The 20,022-nt window shown below is 42.5% G+C and overlaps 1 protein-coding gene across 1 annotated transcript in view; it reads left to right on the top strand.

Moving 5' to 3' along the window:
- The window catches only part of txk (TXK tyrosine kinase), a 63,628-nt gene that overhangs the window by 18,274 nt on the left and 25,332 nt on the right, over window positions 1-20,022 (top strand). Inside the window, exons 5-12 of the mRNA XM_085969845.1 lie at window positions 1,342-1,407; window positions 6,293-6,347; window positions 6,852-6,931; window positions 8,492-8,625; window positions 9,464-9,538; window positions 10,280-10,451; window positions 13,646-13,862; window positions 16,555-16,619. Coding sequence (XP_085825971.1) covers window positions 1,342-1,407; window positions 6,293-6,347; window positions 6,852-6,931; window positions 8,492-8,625; window positions 9,464-9,538; window positions 10,280-10,451; window positions 13,646-13,862; window positions 16,555-16,619 — 864 coding nt within the window. The remainder of the gene's footprint in view (window positions 1-1,341; window positions 1,408-6,292; window positions 6,348-6,851; window positions 6,932-8,491; window positions 8,626-9,463; window positions 9,539-10,279; window positions 10,452-13,645; window positions 13,863-16,554; window positions 16,620-20,022) is intronic.

Here is a 20,022-nt window from a genome sequence, read left to right as displayed (position 1 = left end):
CTCGGTTTAAAGTCTTATCTGAAGACAGCACTCCTCAATACTGTACTGGAGTGCCAACCTAAATTATCCACACAAACCTTGATGTGACACTACAACCTACAACCAGTGGCAGGAGTGCTATCAACTGAGCCGAGCTGAAAGGCCGCAGGCATAAATGGAAAAAATTGAAAAGTACATTAAAAAAATATCAGGAAAAACATCTTTACTCAAAAAGGAATAAATATTTAAAATAATCTATTTAAAATTTTTTACTTCAAATGCTTCTGGCATTCATATATTTATACTCAGTTTTAATTAATTTTTCCTATCTGGCTGTCTGGTCTTGCTGTCTAGGTAACATGACACTCTTGTCATGCTATACCCTTGACCCGGTCCTGACCAGCTCCATTATCCTGTCGGTCCTGGTTCATGGTTCTGACCTCTCCCTGCCTCCTTCCCCATCTCATCTAATTTATATGGTGGCATCCTATCCTATCTTTTCAACAGGATAGGATGACTTTACTGATGTAATCTTGTAGGAAAACTAAAATGGATTCTCAAAGTTTTACTTTAAAAAAAGAAATAGAAATAAGAACACTTGTCAAATGTTGTCTTAACTTGAATCTGGGCTGCTGGCTGCCAAATGTGTTGCGGAACACCTCCGTTCAGTCCGTAAGGGTGACCCCGAGCTTCCGGTCGCCTGTCATTTCAATTCACCGTTCCATTCCCACTCAGACCTCACCGTCTGCGGCCTCTTGTATTGTTCCACGGAAGCTCACCGTAAACTCGAGGAACAGCACCTCATCTTCCGATTAGGCACTTTACAGCCTTCCGGATTCAATATCGAGTTCAACAACTTCAGATCATAACCTCGGCCCCTATTACATTTTTATATTTTTTATCCACACTTTTGGTTTGAGACTTTTCCTTTTTTTTCTCTCTCCCACATGGCAGCTGTCTCTCACTGCCAGCGCATTTCACACTTCATCTAGAGCCATTGTCTGTTTCTTTACCTGTCCTATTACTATCTTGTCTCACCTTGAATATCTCTTCATGTCTCTTCTTTCATCCCCTCCCCCATTTCCCAGCCCCCAAACTGCCTTTTGTTTCATTTCCTGCCTTTTCTCTCAGTTCTGTAGAAGGGTTTCGACCCGAAACGTTGACTCTATTTCTCTCTCCACGGATGTTGCCTGGCCTGCTGAGTTTTTCCAGCATTTTCTGTTGTTATTTCGGATTTCCAGCATCCGCAGTATTTTGCTATCGTATTAGTGTTTCATTTGTGTTTTCCTTTTGTGTTCATCTAATCTGATTTTATTGAAAGGTTCCTAAGAAACAGAAAGTAATGAACATATATTATTTCAGAAATGAAGGATTAATTCCAAGCAACTATGTGACAGAGAAGAAATCTAATAATATAGAGGCATTTGAGTAAGTTCACTTTATAACTACTTGTTATTTGAATGCTAACAAGAGTGCTGTTGTGCTAAGAAAAACTAGCCCTTAAGAATGAATGGGTGCCAGAATATGGCTCTATTCAGCAATTAGCTAACAGTGTCATGGGCTGCACTATACTCAAGGCAGTAGTCACTCCCCTGATATATTTGTGTACTACAGACTGACCAAGGTGGCAGAGGTTTCCTGGGTGGCTTGGAAGGACGCAGTGGTATGAAAGCTTCATGCTTCAGTTACCTTCACTTCACTTCACACCCCTGAACCAGTTGTCGTGCAGATCATTGGGCGACAAATGGCACAACTGTGTGGCAGCCTGTTTCGTCAAGCAGAGGTGGTAAAGACGGGTCTCTTATGAAATGTCAGGTGCAGGACTTGGAATAGTGATGGGTGTTGCCAGAAGGCCTCAGAAGTTGTTACATTTGTTGGCCCCTCACAAGCTCCTTTTCTTCACCTCAATTTTGCAGCGCATTTGGGACTCCCGCTGGAATAGCCATCCTCACTACTAAGTAAAGTGACATCTAGGTAAACAGAAATCAAGAAGAATGAAGAAAAGTATTGTTGTGTGTGGGGGTGGAGTGGGGTGGGGTGGTGGAAACAAACAAAAAATGCAAGAAGGGAGGTCTACCCGGCAAAATGAACTAACGCATGGAACAAAATGCAGCACAGGCCACAGAACGCAAAAAAAATTACTTTTTCCCTTTAAGAGGGCTACTTCAGCAGGAGAGCTCTTTAAAAATCCTGTGCATCCAAATTTTATGAACAATACTCATATTTTGGGCAGAGCCTCATCTGAAGTGGTCAAAATTGGGCCTGGGAAGTTTATATCGGGATTTTAACATGTTAATAAGGCAGATATCAAGGCCTCATTCTTTGGCCTCAAATCAAATCAGGCATCCAGTGAATTGGACACTCCTAGTTTGAGTGCCCGATTTTACAACCTCCCCACTGACTGCACATGAGACCCAGCTAGTGGTGTAGGGCCTTGCAAGATTTATCCTATGGTGGGATCATCCATATAGAATCCAAAATAAAATACAATGGTGAGGAAATTTGACTGGGCCTGTTTTCCCCCACCCAAAATTGGCTCTTAGATCTCATTTCAATAAGTTTGGCAAAATGCCTGTCACACCGCCACAGGCAGCTTGCCCATTTCATACAATGAATTTTCGGCTGCTTGTCTTTCCTGCAGCGGCCCTCAGGAAAGTGCTGGGCGGGGCGTGTGGGGCGGGAAGCTGATCACAGCCGGCAGTGGCCGGCAGGAGTGCTCTGGAGCTGGGAGGAGCTCTCCTGTTCCTATCAGCTTCATATGAATTTTAAAAAAGTAAACTTACCTTGGCTGTTTGGTAAGCCCCATCCACGCCTAGAAAACCTGAGCAGAGCAGGCTTGGTGCCTTATTAGCATAGGAAAGGGGCCTAATGTCTGTTTTAGATGGCTGCTCCAGACTGCTAAAAATGGGGCACAGGGCATAGCTGTGTGAAATATTAACTTCGCTCGTTTTATGGAAGTAAAATGGGTGCAATGAGGACTAATTTCTAACGCAATTAATACTCCAATATATTCTAAAAGGAGCTGTCCAGAAGAACAAGGGGGGAAAAATTCAGTTGGTTGCGCCTCCCATTAGCGCCTTAAGAGTGTGCCAAGTGGGGCGCAAAGCAACTAGCGCCCGGGCGCGGCGATGTTTGTGCCGCTCGCGAAATTAACTAGACATTTTGCAGCAGCGCTAAACACTACCGCCACGATCTCCTGCGCCGGCAGATTGTGATGTCATTCGAGTACGCAACACCCCGTTAGCGCCCCGGACCGGATATTGAGTGGCGCCCCCTGCCTTACCGCCTGCCGCTAGCAATGACAGGTTGAGGGGAGCGTTATACTGTCAGAAAGGGACTAGGGGAGCGATATTTAAAGGCGACCGCTTCCTGCCTTTTTTTGTCCGTGACATTTTTGCACCAAGCATTCTGAAAGAGAGAGAGAGAGACTTCTGGAGAGATTCAACACTGTCTGAAGGAGTTTTGAGTACTGAGCAACACTTTGCAGGTTTATTTTGATTTGCCCTTCCTTGCTTCGCCAGCGCTCTGAGGTAGCACCTCGCTCCTCGGCCTTTGTGCCTTAAGACAGGTGTGAAGCGCCTGATTTAGCGCTCCAATCACCTCCAGGGGCAATAAAAGCCAAGTTTGCTGTCGGAGGCGATAATTAGCGCCAGGCGCTAAACTTTGCGCACCGCCAATAATGGTGCCCCAAATGGGGCGATGCCGAATTTTTCCCCCAAGATGTTTATACTCTATATGATGAGCTAGGGGGACGGCATTAAAATTTCAGAAACAACAACAGAAAATGCTGGAAAAACTCAGCAGGCCAGGCAACATCCGTGGAGAGAGAAATAGAGTCAACGTTTCAGGTCGAAACCCTTCGTCAGGACTGAGAGGAAACACAGGAAATGAAACAGATTAAAAGGCCAGTTTGGGGGCTGGGAAATGGGGATGAAAGAACAAAAGAGAAGTGAAGAGACAATAAGAGGTATTCAAAATGAGACGAGATGGTGATAGGACTAGTGGAGAGACAAAAGACGGCTCTAGATTAGGTGTGAGATGTGCTGGCAGAATGAGAGACAGCTGCCATGTGGGAGAGAAAAAAAGGGGTGTGGTAAACCACTGTTTGTATTCCACTGTGTACATGCCTGGACATGCCTCGGCTGACTCCTCCCACAAGTCCTAGTATAAAGGTGACTGCTCCCCAGCCCTTTGTATTTCTGGACCGGTCGACCACTCGAGGCAGACCTTCATTCTTTTGTTAATAAAAGCCTTTAGTTACTCTCTTAACTCTCAGTCTTTTATGAGTAATTGATAGCGCATCAAGGGGGAAGGGCCAAAACAAAGGTGTGGATAAAAAATATATGTAAAAATGTAATAGGGGCCGAGGTTATGATCTGAAATTGTTGAAGTCGATATTGAGTCCGGAAGGCTGCAAAGTGCCTAGTCGGAAGATGAGGTGCTGTTCCTCGAGCTTACGCTGGGTTTCCGTGGAACAATGCAAGAGCCCGAGGATGGTGAGGTCTGAGTGGGAATGGGGCGGTGAATTAAAATGACAGGCAACCGGAAGCTCGGGGTCACCCCTACGGACTGAACGGAGGTGTTCCGCAAAGCGGTCACCCAATCTGTGTTTGGTCTCCCCATTGTAGAGGAGACCACATCGTGAGCAGTGAATACAGTATACTAGATTGCAAGAAGTACAAGTAAATTGCTGTTTCACCTGGAAGGGGTGTTTGGGGCCCTGGACAGTGGGAAGGGGGGAAGTATAAGGACAGGTGTTGCACCTCCTGCGCTTGCACGGGAAGGTGCCGGGCGAAGGGGAAGGGGTGCTGGGGGTGATAGAGGAGTGGACTAGGGTGTCTCGGAGGGAGCGGTCTCTACGGAATGCTGAAAGGGGAGGGGAGGGGAAGATGCGTTTGGTGATGGGATCACGTTGGAGGTGGCGGAAATGGCAGAGGATGATCCGTTGAATGTGGAGGCTGGTGGGGTGAAAGGTGAGGACAAGGGGAACCCTATCGTGGTTCCGGGAGGGAGGGGCAGGGGTGAGGGCAGAAGTGCGGGAGATAGAACGGACACGGTCGAGGGCTGTGTCAACCACGGTAGAGGGGAATCCTCGGTTGAGGAAAAAGGAAGACATGTCGGAAGCACTGGTGTGGAAGGTGGCATCGTCGGAGCAGATGCGGCGGAGACGGAGAAACTGGGAGAATGGAATAGAGTTCTTACAGGAGGCGGGGTGAGAGGAAGTGTAGTCCAGGTAGCTGTGGGAGTCAGTGGGCTTGTAGTGAATGTTGGTCAATAACCTATCCCCAGAGATGGAGACGGAGAAGTCGAGGAAGGGAAGGGAAGAGTCGGAGATGGACCATGTGAAGGTGAGGGAAGGGTGGAAATTGGAGGTAAAGTAAATGAAATTGTCTAGTTCAGGGTGAGAGCAGGAAATGGCACCAATACAGTCATCAGTGTACCGGAAAAAGAGGTGAGGGAGGGGACCCGAATAGAACTGGAACAAAGAGTGTTCCACATATCCCATGAACAGGCAGGCATAGCTAGGACCCATGCGGGTACCCATAGCAACACCTTTGATTTGGAGGAAATGAGTGAAGTCAAAGGAGAAGTTGTTCAATGTGAGAACAAGTTCAGCCAGGCGGAGGAGGGTGGTGGTGGATGGTGACTGGTTGGGCCTCTGTTCAAGGAAGAAGCGGAGCGCCCTCCGGCCATCCTGGTGGGGGATGGAGGTGTAGAGGGATTGTACATCCATGGTGAAAAGGAAGCGGTTGGGGCCAGGAAACTAGAAACTGTTAAAGTGGCAGAGGGCGTCAGAAGAGTCGTGGATGTAGGTGGGCAGAGACTGGACAAGGGGAGAAAAGATAGAGTCGAGATAGGAAGAGATAAGTTCTGTGGGGCAAGAACAGGCTGAAACGATGGGTCTACCAGGGCAGTCCTGTTTGTGGATCTTGGGAAGGAGGTAGAAGCGGGCTGTGCGGGATTGGGGAACTATGAGGTTGGTGGCCGCGGGGGTAAGTTCAGACTTTGTTGCCCTTTGCATCCACCCCGTTCAAATATTGCTTATTTTGGTCATCAATGATGGGTCATTCCAGCCATTAGAAAGGTGGAACAGCCAGTGGAGTTGACCACAAAACCACACAGTACTCAATTGAGCATAGAAGGCAAAGCTTTAGAAGGGGCAACAATAAAGGAATGCTTGTTTGAGATAAGAGTACACTAAGAAACAAGCATTGGTCCCTCGGTGTTCATTGTAAATGCAGCACTGTCACATCAACATGATACATAGAAATTATGACAAAAGGATATCAAAATAATCTCTCTTTCTCTGCAGGTGGTATTGTAAAAATATAACACGGACCAAAGCAGAGCAGCTTCTTCGGCAAGAGGTAAATTACACAGAAATGTTATATAGATGTACATTTAAATTCAGGTTACACAATATAAATTAGACCTCTTATTTTGACAAAACATTCAATAGTAAAAAGCCAAAGTTTAAAGAAATGAGCATGAACAGCTGTACTACACACTTGTCTTATTACACAGGATTGCATTCAAATTACACAGGATTGCATTTAAATAAGCACAAATAATAAAGAGGTTAGTTGCTTCTGTTAATCGGACTGTTTCTATCTTTAATCTCTTTGTTTATATTTTCAGCAGTAAGGGAGTGAAATTGTTCTTCACCGGTAGCACGAATTGCCAGCCCGTTTTACGCCACTCTCGATTCTCTTTTCCTTTGACTTCAGTGGAGATGAAAATTGTGCGCGGTATAGAACAGGCTGCCGATTCGCTATAAGTGTGAAGACCAATTTCACCCCTAAATCTTTTGCAAGCTTTAGTTAGTAGTTTAAAAAATAATAATAATATAATATATATACATTTTATTTCAGGCTAAAGAAGGGGCTTTTATTGTCAGAGACTCCAGCCAGCAAGGGATTTACACCGTGTCTGTTTATACTAAAGCTGGAGGGTAAACAATGATTTTATATCATGAATTTTCAAATATAACTATTACTGTATGTGGTATTCATTTAGGTGTGCAAGTATATAAGTAGGTAATGTTTTGTGGAGTGTTTTTATTTTTTATAATTGTTATGTGTTTGCTTAAGTTAGGATCTGCTCAGGGGGAACAGTTCACTGTAAACGCACTGCATGAAGAGCTTTTTCAGTATTATGCCGCCAACCCTTTCACTTTGAGTGGACATGCCCACACTGACTCATGTCTATCCAATACCCTCACATTTTGAAAGCATAATTCTACTTCTTCATACTCTAAAGAACACATGGACAGAAAGTCTTTCCACTTCATAGAGGCTGGAGTTTAGTGAGTTTGGATAAACAATCATGGTATTATGACCAGTGTGCTTGAAGCAGATGTGCAGCCCATCATGTGGATGTCATCTGTAAAATCAGGACACCTCTCATTTCAGGTCATAGCTTAATTCAGACCTGTGATGGAGGATTTCTCACAGGTCCTGCTTCCTTACCTGAAAAAATGTTATCCTTCTGTTCCCAGGACAGGAGTGTCACAGAATTGAATAGTTACAGTTTCACTGAAATATAGCATTCAGCTAAATGGCTGCAGCATGTATAATGATGGTCTCAGAGGCCTGGAGTGAATGACATAGGCTTTTTAAAGATCCCGATATGGTTCTTCTCATTTTGTGTATTTGCATGGTCCTATCATACTTCAGGTACCAACTTGACACCACTGCTATATGCTTTACAGTGATGCATGTTGAAAGAATCATCTGCATCAACACATCCATTTTGAGTGACATGCTGACTCCGCTCGCACTGTAGTAAGGTGAAGTGGATGGAGCTTGGTGCTTGCATACTTAGAACATGTACACAAAACAGAGCTCCACTCATTTCTGAGTGTCCTGTTAGGTTTTTATGAATACTAAAAACAGCTGTCCAGTATACTATTTGTCTTATTTATTACACTTTCATTTTAAAGTTTAAAAAGTCAGTTTCATATCAGCTTCAGTTCTGCTACAGCTATTTGCTTACTTAACAGTCACTGTACTTCCAAATAATTCACTGCGTCAAGCATGTAAGATTTTTCAACATGATAAGGCATCCAAGTGTATATTATTTATACTGTAGCCTGTGTGAAACCCAAACTTTGTGAGACAAGCTGCTTGAGGTGGTCTCACACCTCCCGCCAAAAATTGATTTGCTTTAAAATGGATGACTTGAAAATACAGTTGCACTGCAATTTCTGATGTGGCACAAAAACCACAGTGCATTGATATAGAAATTGCAGAATCGTTAACTCATAAGAAAGCACAGGATATTTTTTCTGACAGTTTATCTTATTGACTTTTGCTACTAGGCAAGTAAATGTCACTGTGCAGTAGATAATATGGTGATATGAGAGGTCAACAATGATGACGTTGTAATTAATGGCAAATATTTCCCTTTGGTTACATTGCTTCCTGTAAGAAAATAGATGATCAAACGCTGTAAGAATGAAGGAGTATTTCAATAAGTATGTTTTAGTTATGATCACGATATGTTCCTACAGTGATCAGAGTGGATCAGTCAGACACTATCACATAAAACAGACGCAGACATCACAGAGAAAGTATTATGTGGCAGAAAAACACCTATTTGATACCATTCCTGAACTTATTGAGTATCATGAACACAACGCAGCAGGTATGGTGTAGTGTAAATATAACTCTATCCAAATATTTGAAATACGAAACTCGGTAAGTGTGGATTGCAGGTATTTTCTAATCTTGTGGCTAGATGGTACAAGAGTCCTGATCAGCAATAGACATGATAAAAGACTGAAGCCCTATTCGTATCTAAAATGATGGGTATGGGTATGGTAGCATAGTGGTTATGTTACTAGACTAGTAATCTAGAGGCCTGGACTAATGATCCAGAGACATGAGTTCAAATCTATCATGAGTTTAAATTCAATTAAATAAATCTGGAATAAATAGCTAGTATCAGTAATGGTGAAACTACTGGATTGTCATAAAAACCCATCTGGTTCATTAATGTCCTTTAGGGAAGGAAACCTGCTGTCCTTACCCAGTCTGGCCTATATGTGACTCCAGACTCACAGCAATGTGGTTGACTCTTAACTGCCCTCTGAAGTGGCCTAGCAAGCCACTCAGTTGTATTCAAGAAGGTGGCTGACTGCCACCTTCTCAAGGACAATTAGGGATGGGCAATAAATGCTGGCCTTGCCAGTGATGTCCACATCGCATGAATGAATAAAAAAAGTGTCAACTTGGCAATGCAAATTCTTTTCATTTAATCGTGGTGACTTCATATGCTGTAACATACTGCAATAGTTAGCCATGACTATGCAAGAAAAAAATGTACAGTTGGGTTTCACTAGAACAGATAGTTATTATTTTAATTGCATTTTACAAATACAAACCTTACATAAATCAGAGTATGATGATGAATATAAATAAATAATATTGGTGCAATAATAATCTTTTCATATTTATATCTTCTATTCCATATCATTGCCTAGGCCTTGTCACAAGATTTCGATATCCTGTTGGACTAATGGGAAGATGCATTCCTGCAACAGCTGGCTTCAGCTATGGTACTGTATGCCAGTGTATATAGATCTAATACCTCATTTCCCTTTGTGTTGAGACAAAAATATGAAAAGTGATCATGTTAAACAAAAAAAACTTTAAGATTTAAATATTTACTAGCTGATCTCCTGTAATGTTACTCACAGACAGTCTGGGTCATGATTGGATGGAGCAGTGCTTAGCCTGGCCTGTCTCACCTCACTAATCAGCCCCAGGATGGCACACCCATGCAGGAGCCCGCAATGGACAGAAAGCCAGTGTCGGTGCCGTTGTGGGTGTGTGATCCTCCCCGCCTTGATTTTCTTCTAATCGTTGTGCTTAGGCGATCCAATAGGCTCAGGCGTAAGGAAAAGGAAATTCTTCCCCTTTAACTTTCATGAAGATTATTCTGGAAGTTTCTCTTGCGGGTGGTATTAAAGGCTTGGAGGGTGAATTTCCACTGGGATTCTCTGGCTCATCTGTCGTAACTTTATGGCTCTTCCAGCGGATGAGTGGGGAAACCCTGCGTGAAAGTTCATCCCTTGAGCGCAGTCTCAGCATCTTCTACCATCAGTTCACACCCGTTGAGTGTCTCTCTAAGCTTTTCTTCTCTCATTTGTTGAGTGTGTTCAATCATTACAAGTAATAACATTACAATTATATGATTTTATTAATGTGATGATGCCATGAGATATTTTCATTTAGACTCTAGATAAATGCAAGTTGCTGTTAGTTGCTGAATGACTTAAAATTGTTTTTTTTAACAGAAAAATGGGAGATCAACACATCCGACTTGACTTTCATGAAAGAGCTGGGCAGTGGACAGTTTGGGGTGGTGCGTCTAGGAAAATGGAGAGCTACACATAAAGTAGCCATCAAAACCATTTCTGAAGGCTCAATGTCAGAAGAGGATTTTATCGAGGAAGCTAAAGTCATGATGTAAGTGTTGTGTGTGGATATGTGTGTGAGAAAGAAAGAAAGGAAGACACAGACGTAGAGTTTCCCTTTGCTGCATCAGCATCATGGGTAAGTGTGGTGGGGCAGAACCTCCATCCACATGATTTTGTGCTGTTGACCCTGGAAAATTTCAGATGTGCTTCCAGTGGTATTCCCGCCTTTGCTAGGAAAGCTGCTTTTGGAGTTTAAAAAGGGCCAGTAAAAGGGGAGGGACTTTTGTGCCTAAAATTTAAAAATCACAGGCTGGAGGAATGAATCAAGCTCCTGTCAATGATTCTAGTCCTTGAGGAAGGATTTAAAATGTAAAATTTTCTGCTGGCCCTTTGCAACACTGGACACCATTACCGCTGACATTATTAACGCCAGGGTTACTATACAAGCAATGACAGTCATTGTAATATATGGTGACGCCCCATTGTTACCACCGACCTTGAATACACTCCCTCATATTCGGACTGGCATATACAACACCTGTTGTTGCTTCCGATGGAAAATCCAGGAGTGGAAGAAATTGGCAGGGAGCTGCTATAACGGCTTTCCAGCCAAATTTCCACCATCACACACCCCATTAATGCCGCTAATGCAGCATAATTAAAGCGGGAATCTGCCTCATAGCAGAAATGTTTGTAACAGACTAACTATGAGAACCGTGAAGGAGGACATAGTCCAAGGACTAGAGTGAAGATAACGGTCAGCTGGCAAATCATAGAGAAATTAGTGGTTTCCACACAGTAGGAACCAAGACTAAAATATATTTGGTGTAAATATACTGGCGCAGAATTTGCGGTCAGGATGACAGCGAACTAGCAGCGTTCGCCGTCAATCAGCCTTTGAAACTGACCACAACTTCGGGAATCCTAAAGTTACCCTCTGTCATTCACAGCTGCGACACTGGCTGCGCTGTGCTCACCCCCCACATTTCTGCAATCAGTGTAATCACTCAAATCAGGGAAACTGACAAAAACTTCAGCTCTTCCTCAGTAATTACGCTGTTATATTCCCCATTACAAGCTAGACCTAAAGGGATTAAGTGTAACTGGGGTTTTAACAGTGTACTGACTGCTAAACAGAGATTAAGGGCCGGAAAAACTAATTTTAAATTTGTGCAGTGTGAAATTTATCCATTTTAATAAAAAATTTAAATGTTTAAGAAACTTTTAAAAAAATAATTTAAGTTTGTTCATTTTTATTTCAGGTTTACCGTTTCCCCATGTGAGAGACCCAATCTTTGTTTTGCTCTCTATAACATTTTTAAAAAGTTAGAAATTTAGGAGCTTACCCACTTCCTGGTTCGCTGTCTGTGAGAATTCTGCATTTTGATTGGCTGCTAAGACAGGTTATTGACGTCACAGCAGTTCGCACAAGGGGATCCCCACTAACCTCCGTGAATTGAATTGAATGTCGGAAAACCCAAGGTTTTCGACACAGGGATTGTGAGATCCTTGTGCGTAGCTTACTTCGGGGCCAGCGGCGAACGCCTTCACTTCACCGCTGACCATAAATTCCAGCCCATTAAATGTAACCATATTAATTTTGGATGTTTGCTAGCTTTCAGCATTTGTTGTGACTTTCTTGATCACACACAGTCTCATCGATTGAATATATACAGATTTATGTGGCCTCGGTAATATCTGCTGTAACACTGATCTCACTTGGGATAATCGGTCGGAATTTTCCTTACCTTGGCAGGTCCAGTGCGGCTGGTGTCCTTGGCGGATGCCGACCCCACTGCTGGCTCCATCCCGCTGTACAAAATGAACTTACCTTAATGGGGCCTATTAAGCCCGCCCAGCACATTACCAGGCCCAATGAGATGGAACGGATCTGGTGACATCATTCATGACACGTTTTAAGCCGGGATCCTTAAAGGGACACTGGTCACATTACATTTTAAGTTTAATCTAACATAGTGGGTGTTGAATCTTTACTATACAATAATATAATAAAAGTTATATATGAGTGACAAAGAAATATTTAAATAATATTATCATTAAGTAATATGACTCCATCTACAAACACGATCAAGAACATAATGAAAAAAGTACATTAATTGGGAAGTTATTGGTGCTTTAGTCACAAATCTATAGACTTTTGTATCAGTAACTGGTACAAATTAAAGATGTGTATGTATAGGTAAGACATAAAATTAAGCAGATTTTAAATGTAATTGTAAAGGGGTGGATTTATAATCTTATGCAAGTTTGGCGGAAGAGTTGCGGAATCCCTGACAAACAGTGCAAGTGGTGCTTACAATGTGTTTCTGGGATTTCTGCAGCTCTTCCGTTGAAGTTAACAATGGACAAGTGAGAGAACCTCTGCAGAAACTCACCCTAAAGTCTCAGACTGAAAAATTAAATGAGTCATATTCAGGGACTGAAAGCAAATTGAACCATTGGAATGAGTGATGAGAATGAAATTGTTACAGTTGATGACTTGATTTAATATGTAACTGGACAATCACAGTATACTGTGAGAAAAACCTGACCAGAAACAACACAAAAATGTATTTAAATGGTATATGTCATTTTTTATAGTGCAGATCAATTCACTGTAATTACTGTTGAGTTGGAAGGCAGCAGCCGAAAATGGCCAGTGAAAAATATATTTCCCTCACCATTTACATCCCTTCAGGAATTTCTGAATTAACATTTACCAGCAGCTTTTCAAGTAGAACAGAATCTCCATCAATCTGTTAGCTGATGTAATCAACATGTTTTTATTTTGGTTTGTTTTTCATGCTGTCAAGTAATCAGTAATGGCCACGGAACTACCGCCTCAGGTTGACAGACATGGTTCCCGAGCTGCGTGAATCCCATGGCCATGCAGAGAAATTTAAAAAATAGGGGGAAAAAGACTCTTAAGAGCCTGTAAAGTACTTCATAATTATTTCAATTGGGTCCCCCGCAGCTGCAGGTCGGGTTGGCTCCACGATGACAGATGCACCTGTGGGAAAGGCGCATGGGAGCGAGTTGACAGCGGGTTCCCAACCCGCTGTCAAAAAAAACAACTTTCCCACCTGACCCACCACCAATTGCATCCGCTACCACCATGGAAAATTCAGCCCATAGTCTTTGGATAGACTGGTCCAATTTAATTCCACACATTAAAAATAATAATCCAATACTAGCATATGCTGCTCAAAGTGACACTAAATCAATACTCTTTTCCTTCCTCAGGAGATTATCTCATTCTAATTTAGTTCAACTTTATGGAGTTTGCACACAAAAGAGGCCAATCTGTATAATTACTGAGTTCATGGAAAATGGCTGTCTGCTCAACTATTTGCGACAGAGACAAGGCCGACTCCACAAAGAAGCCTTATTGGGTATTTGCGAGGATGTGTGCGAGGGGATGCAGTATCTTGAGAGTAACCATTTCATTCACAGGGACTTGGTAAGTTTTCCTGCTAGAGTCAAAACTCAGTACAGGAGTATAAACTAGCAGTTTGTTAAGATGGTATCTAGAGTATCAGCGTTTGTTACAGTAACACTCAGTTGTAGGTAACGCTGTGCATGTCAAGCAGCACTGTCTCACTGTGCTCTTATGAAGGCCCAAGATCATGCGTAGTTTAGAATACAGGCCTGAAATAATATACTTTCAAATCAGGTGAAATTACCATCAGTATTACTACACATAAACATATAGGGTGAAATTGTGCTGTGTGATTTTAGTATATGAGCACATTAACAGTTAAAGCCTCTGGTAAAACATATGTATATGGATATAATGGCCCATATTTTCCAATCGCAGGCCTCCCACGGGCAGAGGCCTGCGATCTGGAAAAATCTGCACCCTTACCTGAGGGCTCCCGGGATGCGCACAGTTCCAATGCTGGGCCTCACCAAACTTGAAGTGCGCATGGCCCACGTATCCCAGAGGCGCAGGTAGTTCGCAGCGTCCCTGAGGTCACGTGGGCCATGGGGAGCCAATCACAGAAGGGAATCTCCCTTCATACATTTGACAGGAAGACCTGTCAAATATATGAATGGAAATCAATGAAAAAACACTTTAAAACATTAAATAATTTTTTTTTAAAATCACATTTTTAAAATGACTTGAAATTACAATAAATTAAGTATTTTAATCAAAAATTTAATTTTTTGAAAAAAATAATTAAAGTATTTTACAGGGCTAAAAATAAACTTACCTTTTTTAAAGTATTTTTAAATGATAAATCAGTGAAATGTTTTAAAAAAAACTTTTTTCTACTCTTATCCTGGTAAAAGCAGGCGTAAGGATTGTAAGGGTTTTCTGCGGGCGGAGGGTCTCCAAAAAGCGAAACTATCCACCCACAGAGACCCTGCTCCAGGGCAGCCAGAGGATCTGTCAAGAGGATTCTTGACAGATCGGAAATGCCCGTTTTCAGCACATGCGCTGTGCATGCCTGAAACCGGCATTTCCGATGTCCCTATGGGTGGGTTCACAGCGCGTACACACCCGTAGGGATCGGAATATCCGGCCAGTTAATATGTTCATATGCTAATATTGCAGGATGAATAGTGAAGGAAAGGGACAAATATTCCTCATGTGTTTTCCAAATTGTATATGCCTGTTTCCATTTTGCTCCTTATATTTTTGATTGCACATTGAGGTGAGAAATGCTAATGTTGGTGAATGAATCTACATTCCAATTGGGGCAACCAGCATCTGCCATGCATCAAGCCACTGCAGTGAGGTATAACATGGGTCAGGGCCAGAGCAAAGCTCCCTCAGAGTATTTCACACAGTATTAAGTACTTAAATTCCAAATGGTCAGCAATTGGACATTTTACTTCTGTTTTTGGTGCTGCCTGTTAGCAGTGACTATACATAGTCACAGTCAATCCCAATGGATCAGTAAGATTACTGTTGCACTAAAGACGAGCCCCAGAACTTTGTAAAGGTTTGGCAGTACTAACTGCTAGAAAAAACACTGAAATTGTCTAGCTATGAGAAAGAAGAGCATAATAGTATCTAATGGGTTATATTAACTAAAAAAAGTCTTTGAGCTTGCAAACCAGTAAATTACATTCAAAATAGAGGCAGATTTTCCTATTCCTACACCTGGCATATTATATCACCTAGGCAAAGCACAGAACAAAATCAGGTGAGGAGCTTCACATGCCTGTAAGTGAGGTCCTCTTTTAAATGGATGAGAAATCGTCTGAGCTCCCTTCCGGACATGTGTTCCTCCCTGTCCGATTTTCCTTTGTGTCCAGTCGATACAATGCACCCAGGTATATAAACAGGAAAATCTGCCCCCATAATCTTATGTCCTTGACCACTGTTCATGTTAAGCATGCAAAATGTTAAATAAAAGTATAGTTACCACACACCAATTGCTTGCAGTACAACATTATTTCGGGAAAATATTGATGTGATAAGGTTCCAAATTCCTTGTTTGTATTTAAGTTACAGTTCCAGCAAGCATGTGGTTTACAGTGGTACATAAAAGTACACTTTGAAATTTTCTCAAAGGAAAAAATAGCAATACTATTCCTGAAACAACAAGAGCTGTCCATTTCAACAAGATATTTTTTCTTAATAAATTAAACTCTATTTTAGCAGTAAAATGTAAGGAGAATGACTCTTCAATATTGAAATATTTTTGGCCATTCCATCTTATGTAGCCTTCAAAATGGTGACCTTAGCACTTTTTTTTTTCAGAAACCAACTTATAATTCTATGAATGATAACTGTGCAGGAAACTATAACATTGTATTTTAAATCTGTTCTCTCTGCTGTGAATGTTGATTTGCAGGTTCATGAAAAAGTACAAAGCCAGCTTCAGACCCATTGTTCTTTAAAACAATACCAAGTAACCTGGTTTCTCCTTTCAGTTATTGTTGCCTTGTCTCTAGGTCAGAAGGTTGTGGGTTCAGGCCCCACTCCAAGACTTGAGTGCATAATCTCAGCTGACACTTCCGTGCAGTACTGAAGGAGTGCTGCACTGTTGGAGGTGCCATCTTTTGGATGAGACTTGAATCCATCATATGTAAATGTTGTAGTAGCTGTCATAATACAATGTGAACAGCTTTAACAAAGTGTAAATCTGTTAATCAGCATGGAATTAATCTATGGCCTTGTTATTTCTTTTTATAACTAGGCTGCCAGAAACTGCTTAGTGGGCGACAAGAATGTGGTGAAAGTATCTGATTTTGGAATGGCAAGGTAACTTGTTTCTCAGATATGGAAATCTAAATTTAATTTTAAATTTCTATTAGATTACCATTGTTAATTGAATGTTTACAGACACTGATTAATATACTTGGGGGTCCTGCTGGAATCGTTGTTACTGAGTAATCTCACCAAGAATATCATAAATTGCAGAAATGAAATAATTTTGAAGTCATCTGAAGCATGAGATTAAATTATTGTTCTCTTCCATATATCTGTTTTTATAATAATTCATAAAATTGAATTCAATTCTTGTGTTTTCACGAGTGTCATTGGGCAACGTGCTTCATGTATTTAAAATAAAAACAGAAAATGCTGGAAATGCTCAGCAGGTCAGGCAGCATCTGTGGAGAGAGAAACAGAGTTAACGTTTCAGGTCGATGACCTATTGTCATGTATTTGTTGTGTAATTTTATCCTTGTGTAATGATTAGCAATTATGATGGAACTATTGCATGCTTATCAAGTGATAATCAATGGTCGGAAATAATACTTAATACAGTAAATTATCAACACATAAAAATGCCCCATTATACACAAGCTAGTTACTTACTTTTCAAATGAGCCAGACAGTTTGTAACCTCCAGGTCACTTACATGCTTTGTAGCTATTAATATTACTAAATGTCTATTGGCCAAAAAGATGTTGTAAAACAATGGCCTAGAAATTTGAGAGCGCCAAAAACGGATGGGCTGGGGGCGGGGCACGCGATATATGCGCCTGTTCACGTGGTCCCAGGAAGCACGTTAAATTCACACTGGGACCTCATTAAAATGATTCAGGTTTGCAGCCAGCGCTACTCGTGCTATTCATTGGCTGCTATTTTGTTTGATAATGCTCCCGTGAAGCACCTTGGGATGATTTGCTACATTAAAGGCACTGCATAAATGCAAGTTGTTGCTGTTGTAGTTCCTGTTTGCCCACAATTAAATACATGTGCTCATCACTGTGTGCTTAATACCGCTGTTACATCTTGATATCATCTCTGATGTGGTGTCTGTTTGTAAATGTAGATGTAGATGCAGGCAGGTGTAGACCGGATGTTATTTTAAAAAGCCTCTTTCCTGAGAGGCTTTTCAGCTACGGGTAACCTGAAGGAAATAGCTGTTCATTGTGGTACAGTTGCTGGCTGCTATGGGCTCAGAACATCAGTGTCTAAAGCAAATTACTAATAATTGTACGGTAAAGTAATTTAGATTTCTAAGCCTAAAAATAATGGCACCTCTAAAGAGTAATCAGATCAACTCTGATGTACTAAGAATTAGAGAAAATAATGACTGCACAGTTGCTGATTTTGCTAAAGAAAGTGACCTCTGTACCAGATAACATAACACTAGAGGCACAAGAGCCTAGAATATTTCTTATTTGTTCTTGTTCTGGCAAGGCGGTATTTATTGCACATTCCTTGATGCCCTGAGAAGGTGATGGTCGATCTTCTCCTTGAGCTGCTGCAGCCCCTTTGCTGATATTCCTTCTACAATAGGGTTTAGGTAGGGAATTCCAGGATTTTGACAATATGGGCTGGATTTTATGAACCTCGGCGGGTCCGTGGCCAGCGACATTGGTGGCGGGTCCCGACCCCGCTGCTGTCTCCATCCCGGCCTCTGAAATGAATTTACCATTGATGGGGCTTGTTAAGCTCACCTAGCGCGTTTCCCGGCCAATTAGAGGAAGCGGGTGTGGTGATGTAATTTGATGACGTGTCATCAGCTGGTTTCCTTAAAGGGACCATGACCAACTTTCTTTTGACATTTGTGCTGTCGATGTTCTACAGCATTGAGGTGCTGCAAACACTGACATGCACTGCACAGAGGTGCAGGGCTGCACCCAGGCTCTCCCATGACTCCCTCCATATGCTTATGGAGGGTGTCACAGCACACAGGGAGATCCTCTTCCCTTCCGATGGGCAGAAGAGACCTCCTCAGGAGATCAACACAGCCTGGTTGCATATTACACAGGAGGACACAAGCAGGGATGTCATCAGGCGGACCTGGGTACAGTGCCGCAAACGTTTCAATGATCTCAGTAGACCAGAAAACGTAAGTACAAAGCCACACTCAACCTCATCCTGCTGTGCCTCCCATCACATCCCCATCACTCTGCCTTCCTCACCCTACACCTGCACATCCTTACTCACAGGACATACCTTGCACCTCCACCTATCCCTCTCTTTCTACATTATCACATCCCCATCTCACATCTCCTCACACTCACCCTCATCCTAGTGCAATCATACCAACTAACAACACAAAAGGGTAGGCACTTTGGTGTTTTATGCAATGTTCATGTACAGTTTCTGTTAATGTGCTGTCAAACATTGAAACCTGTATTTTCAACACTTTGCATTCTTGGACAGATTTGTGTGCACCTTTGGAAGTGGCTTAGTAAGTTGCAGTGAATGGTGAGACATAATGGTACCCCCCGCAATGGTGATGAGTGTGAAAGGAATAGCTTGGGCATTGTAGGGATGCTTTATGGTGTTGGTGTGGGGTGATAGCCAGGGTGTACAGCATCAAGTGAAGTAAATCTGGCCATGGTGAGACCATCCCTGGCCTCCTGGGCAGCAATGTGCTTGGGTGCTGATGCCTGTGTTCTGTGCAGCATCAATTGATTGCAGAGAAGGTTGGTGTTGTTGTTGGTGCTGCTGGTGCTGCTGGTGTGCTTGGTGATGCTGGTGTTGGGGCTGATCATGGTGGGATTCTGAGGACCAAGGTGAGAGAATTTCAAGGGCACCCATGCTGATGAAATAGATGGCAGGTGAAGGAGAGATGACAGAGGCGATCTGTCAATGGTGAGAGTGGTAATGAGATCAGACTGGATGGAGACTTGTTTGTAGTGGAAATGCAGGTAAGAGAAGCTAGTGGTTAAGGGAATATTTCTCAATCAGCTGGGAGATTTGGCTTGACATTTGAAGCTGTCAACTCATCAGCTGAAACAATGGTGAGGGATCTCCCGCCTCAGCTTCACAGACAAGGTCTAGGCACAGCAGGAAGCTAGTGGGCGACCTGTCAAATTCAAAAAGCTGGGAAAAACCATTGATAAGTGGCTGTAAACAAGCCACTAATGATTTTAATTGCCTTCCCTGCCACTGCGTGTCGGGTCTGCTTAGCGCTGACAGACCCGACATTTGGTAAAGGCACGTGGCAGCGGGTTCACAACAGGGTCCCGACCCGCTGGGGGAAAAAATACATTCCCACCCGACCCACCACCGATCGTGCCCAAAGACAATGAAGGAACAGTCAGGATGGTGTGTAACTTGGAGGAGATCCTGGAGGTGATGATGTTCTCATGATGTTGCTGCTCTTGCCTTTCTTTGTGGTAGAGGTTGTGGAGCTGATGGGTGCTGTCAAAATAACCTTCATGAGTTGCAGGAGTGCATGCTATAGATAATACACACT

Source organism: Somniosus microcephalus, chromosome 2 (assembly GCF_052327205.1).
Source record: "Somniosus microcephalus isolate GS21.2 chromosome 2, FLI_Smic_1.0, whole genome shotgun sequence".
Lineage (NCBI taxonomy): Eukaryota > Metazoa > Chordata > Chondrichthyes > Squaliformes > Somniosidae > Somniosus > Somniosus microcephalus.
This window is presented reverse-complemented; position numbering and strand designations above follow the sequence as displayed.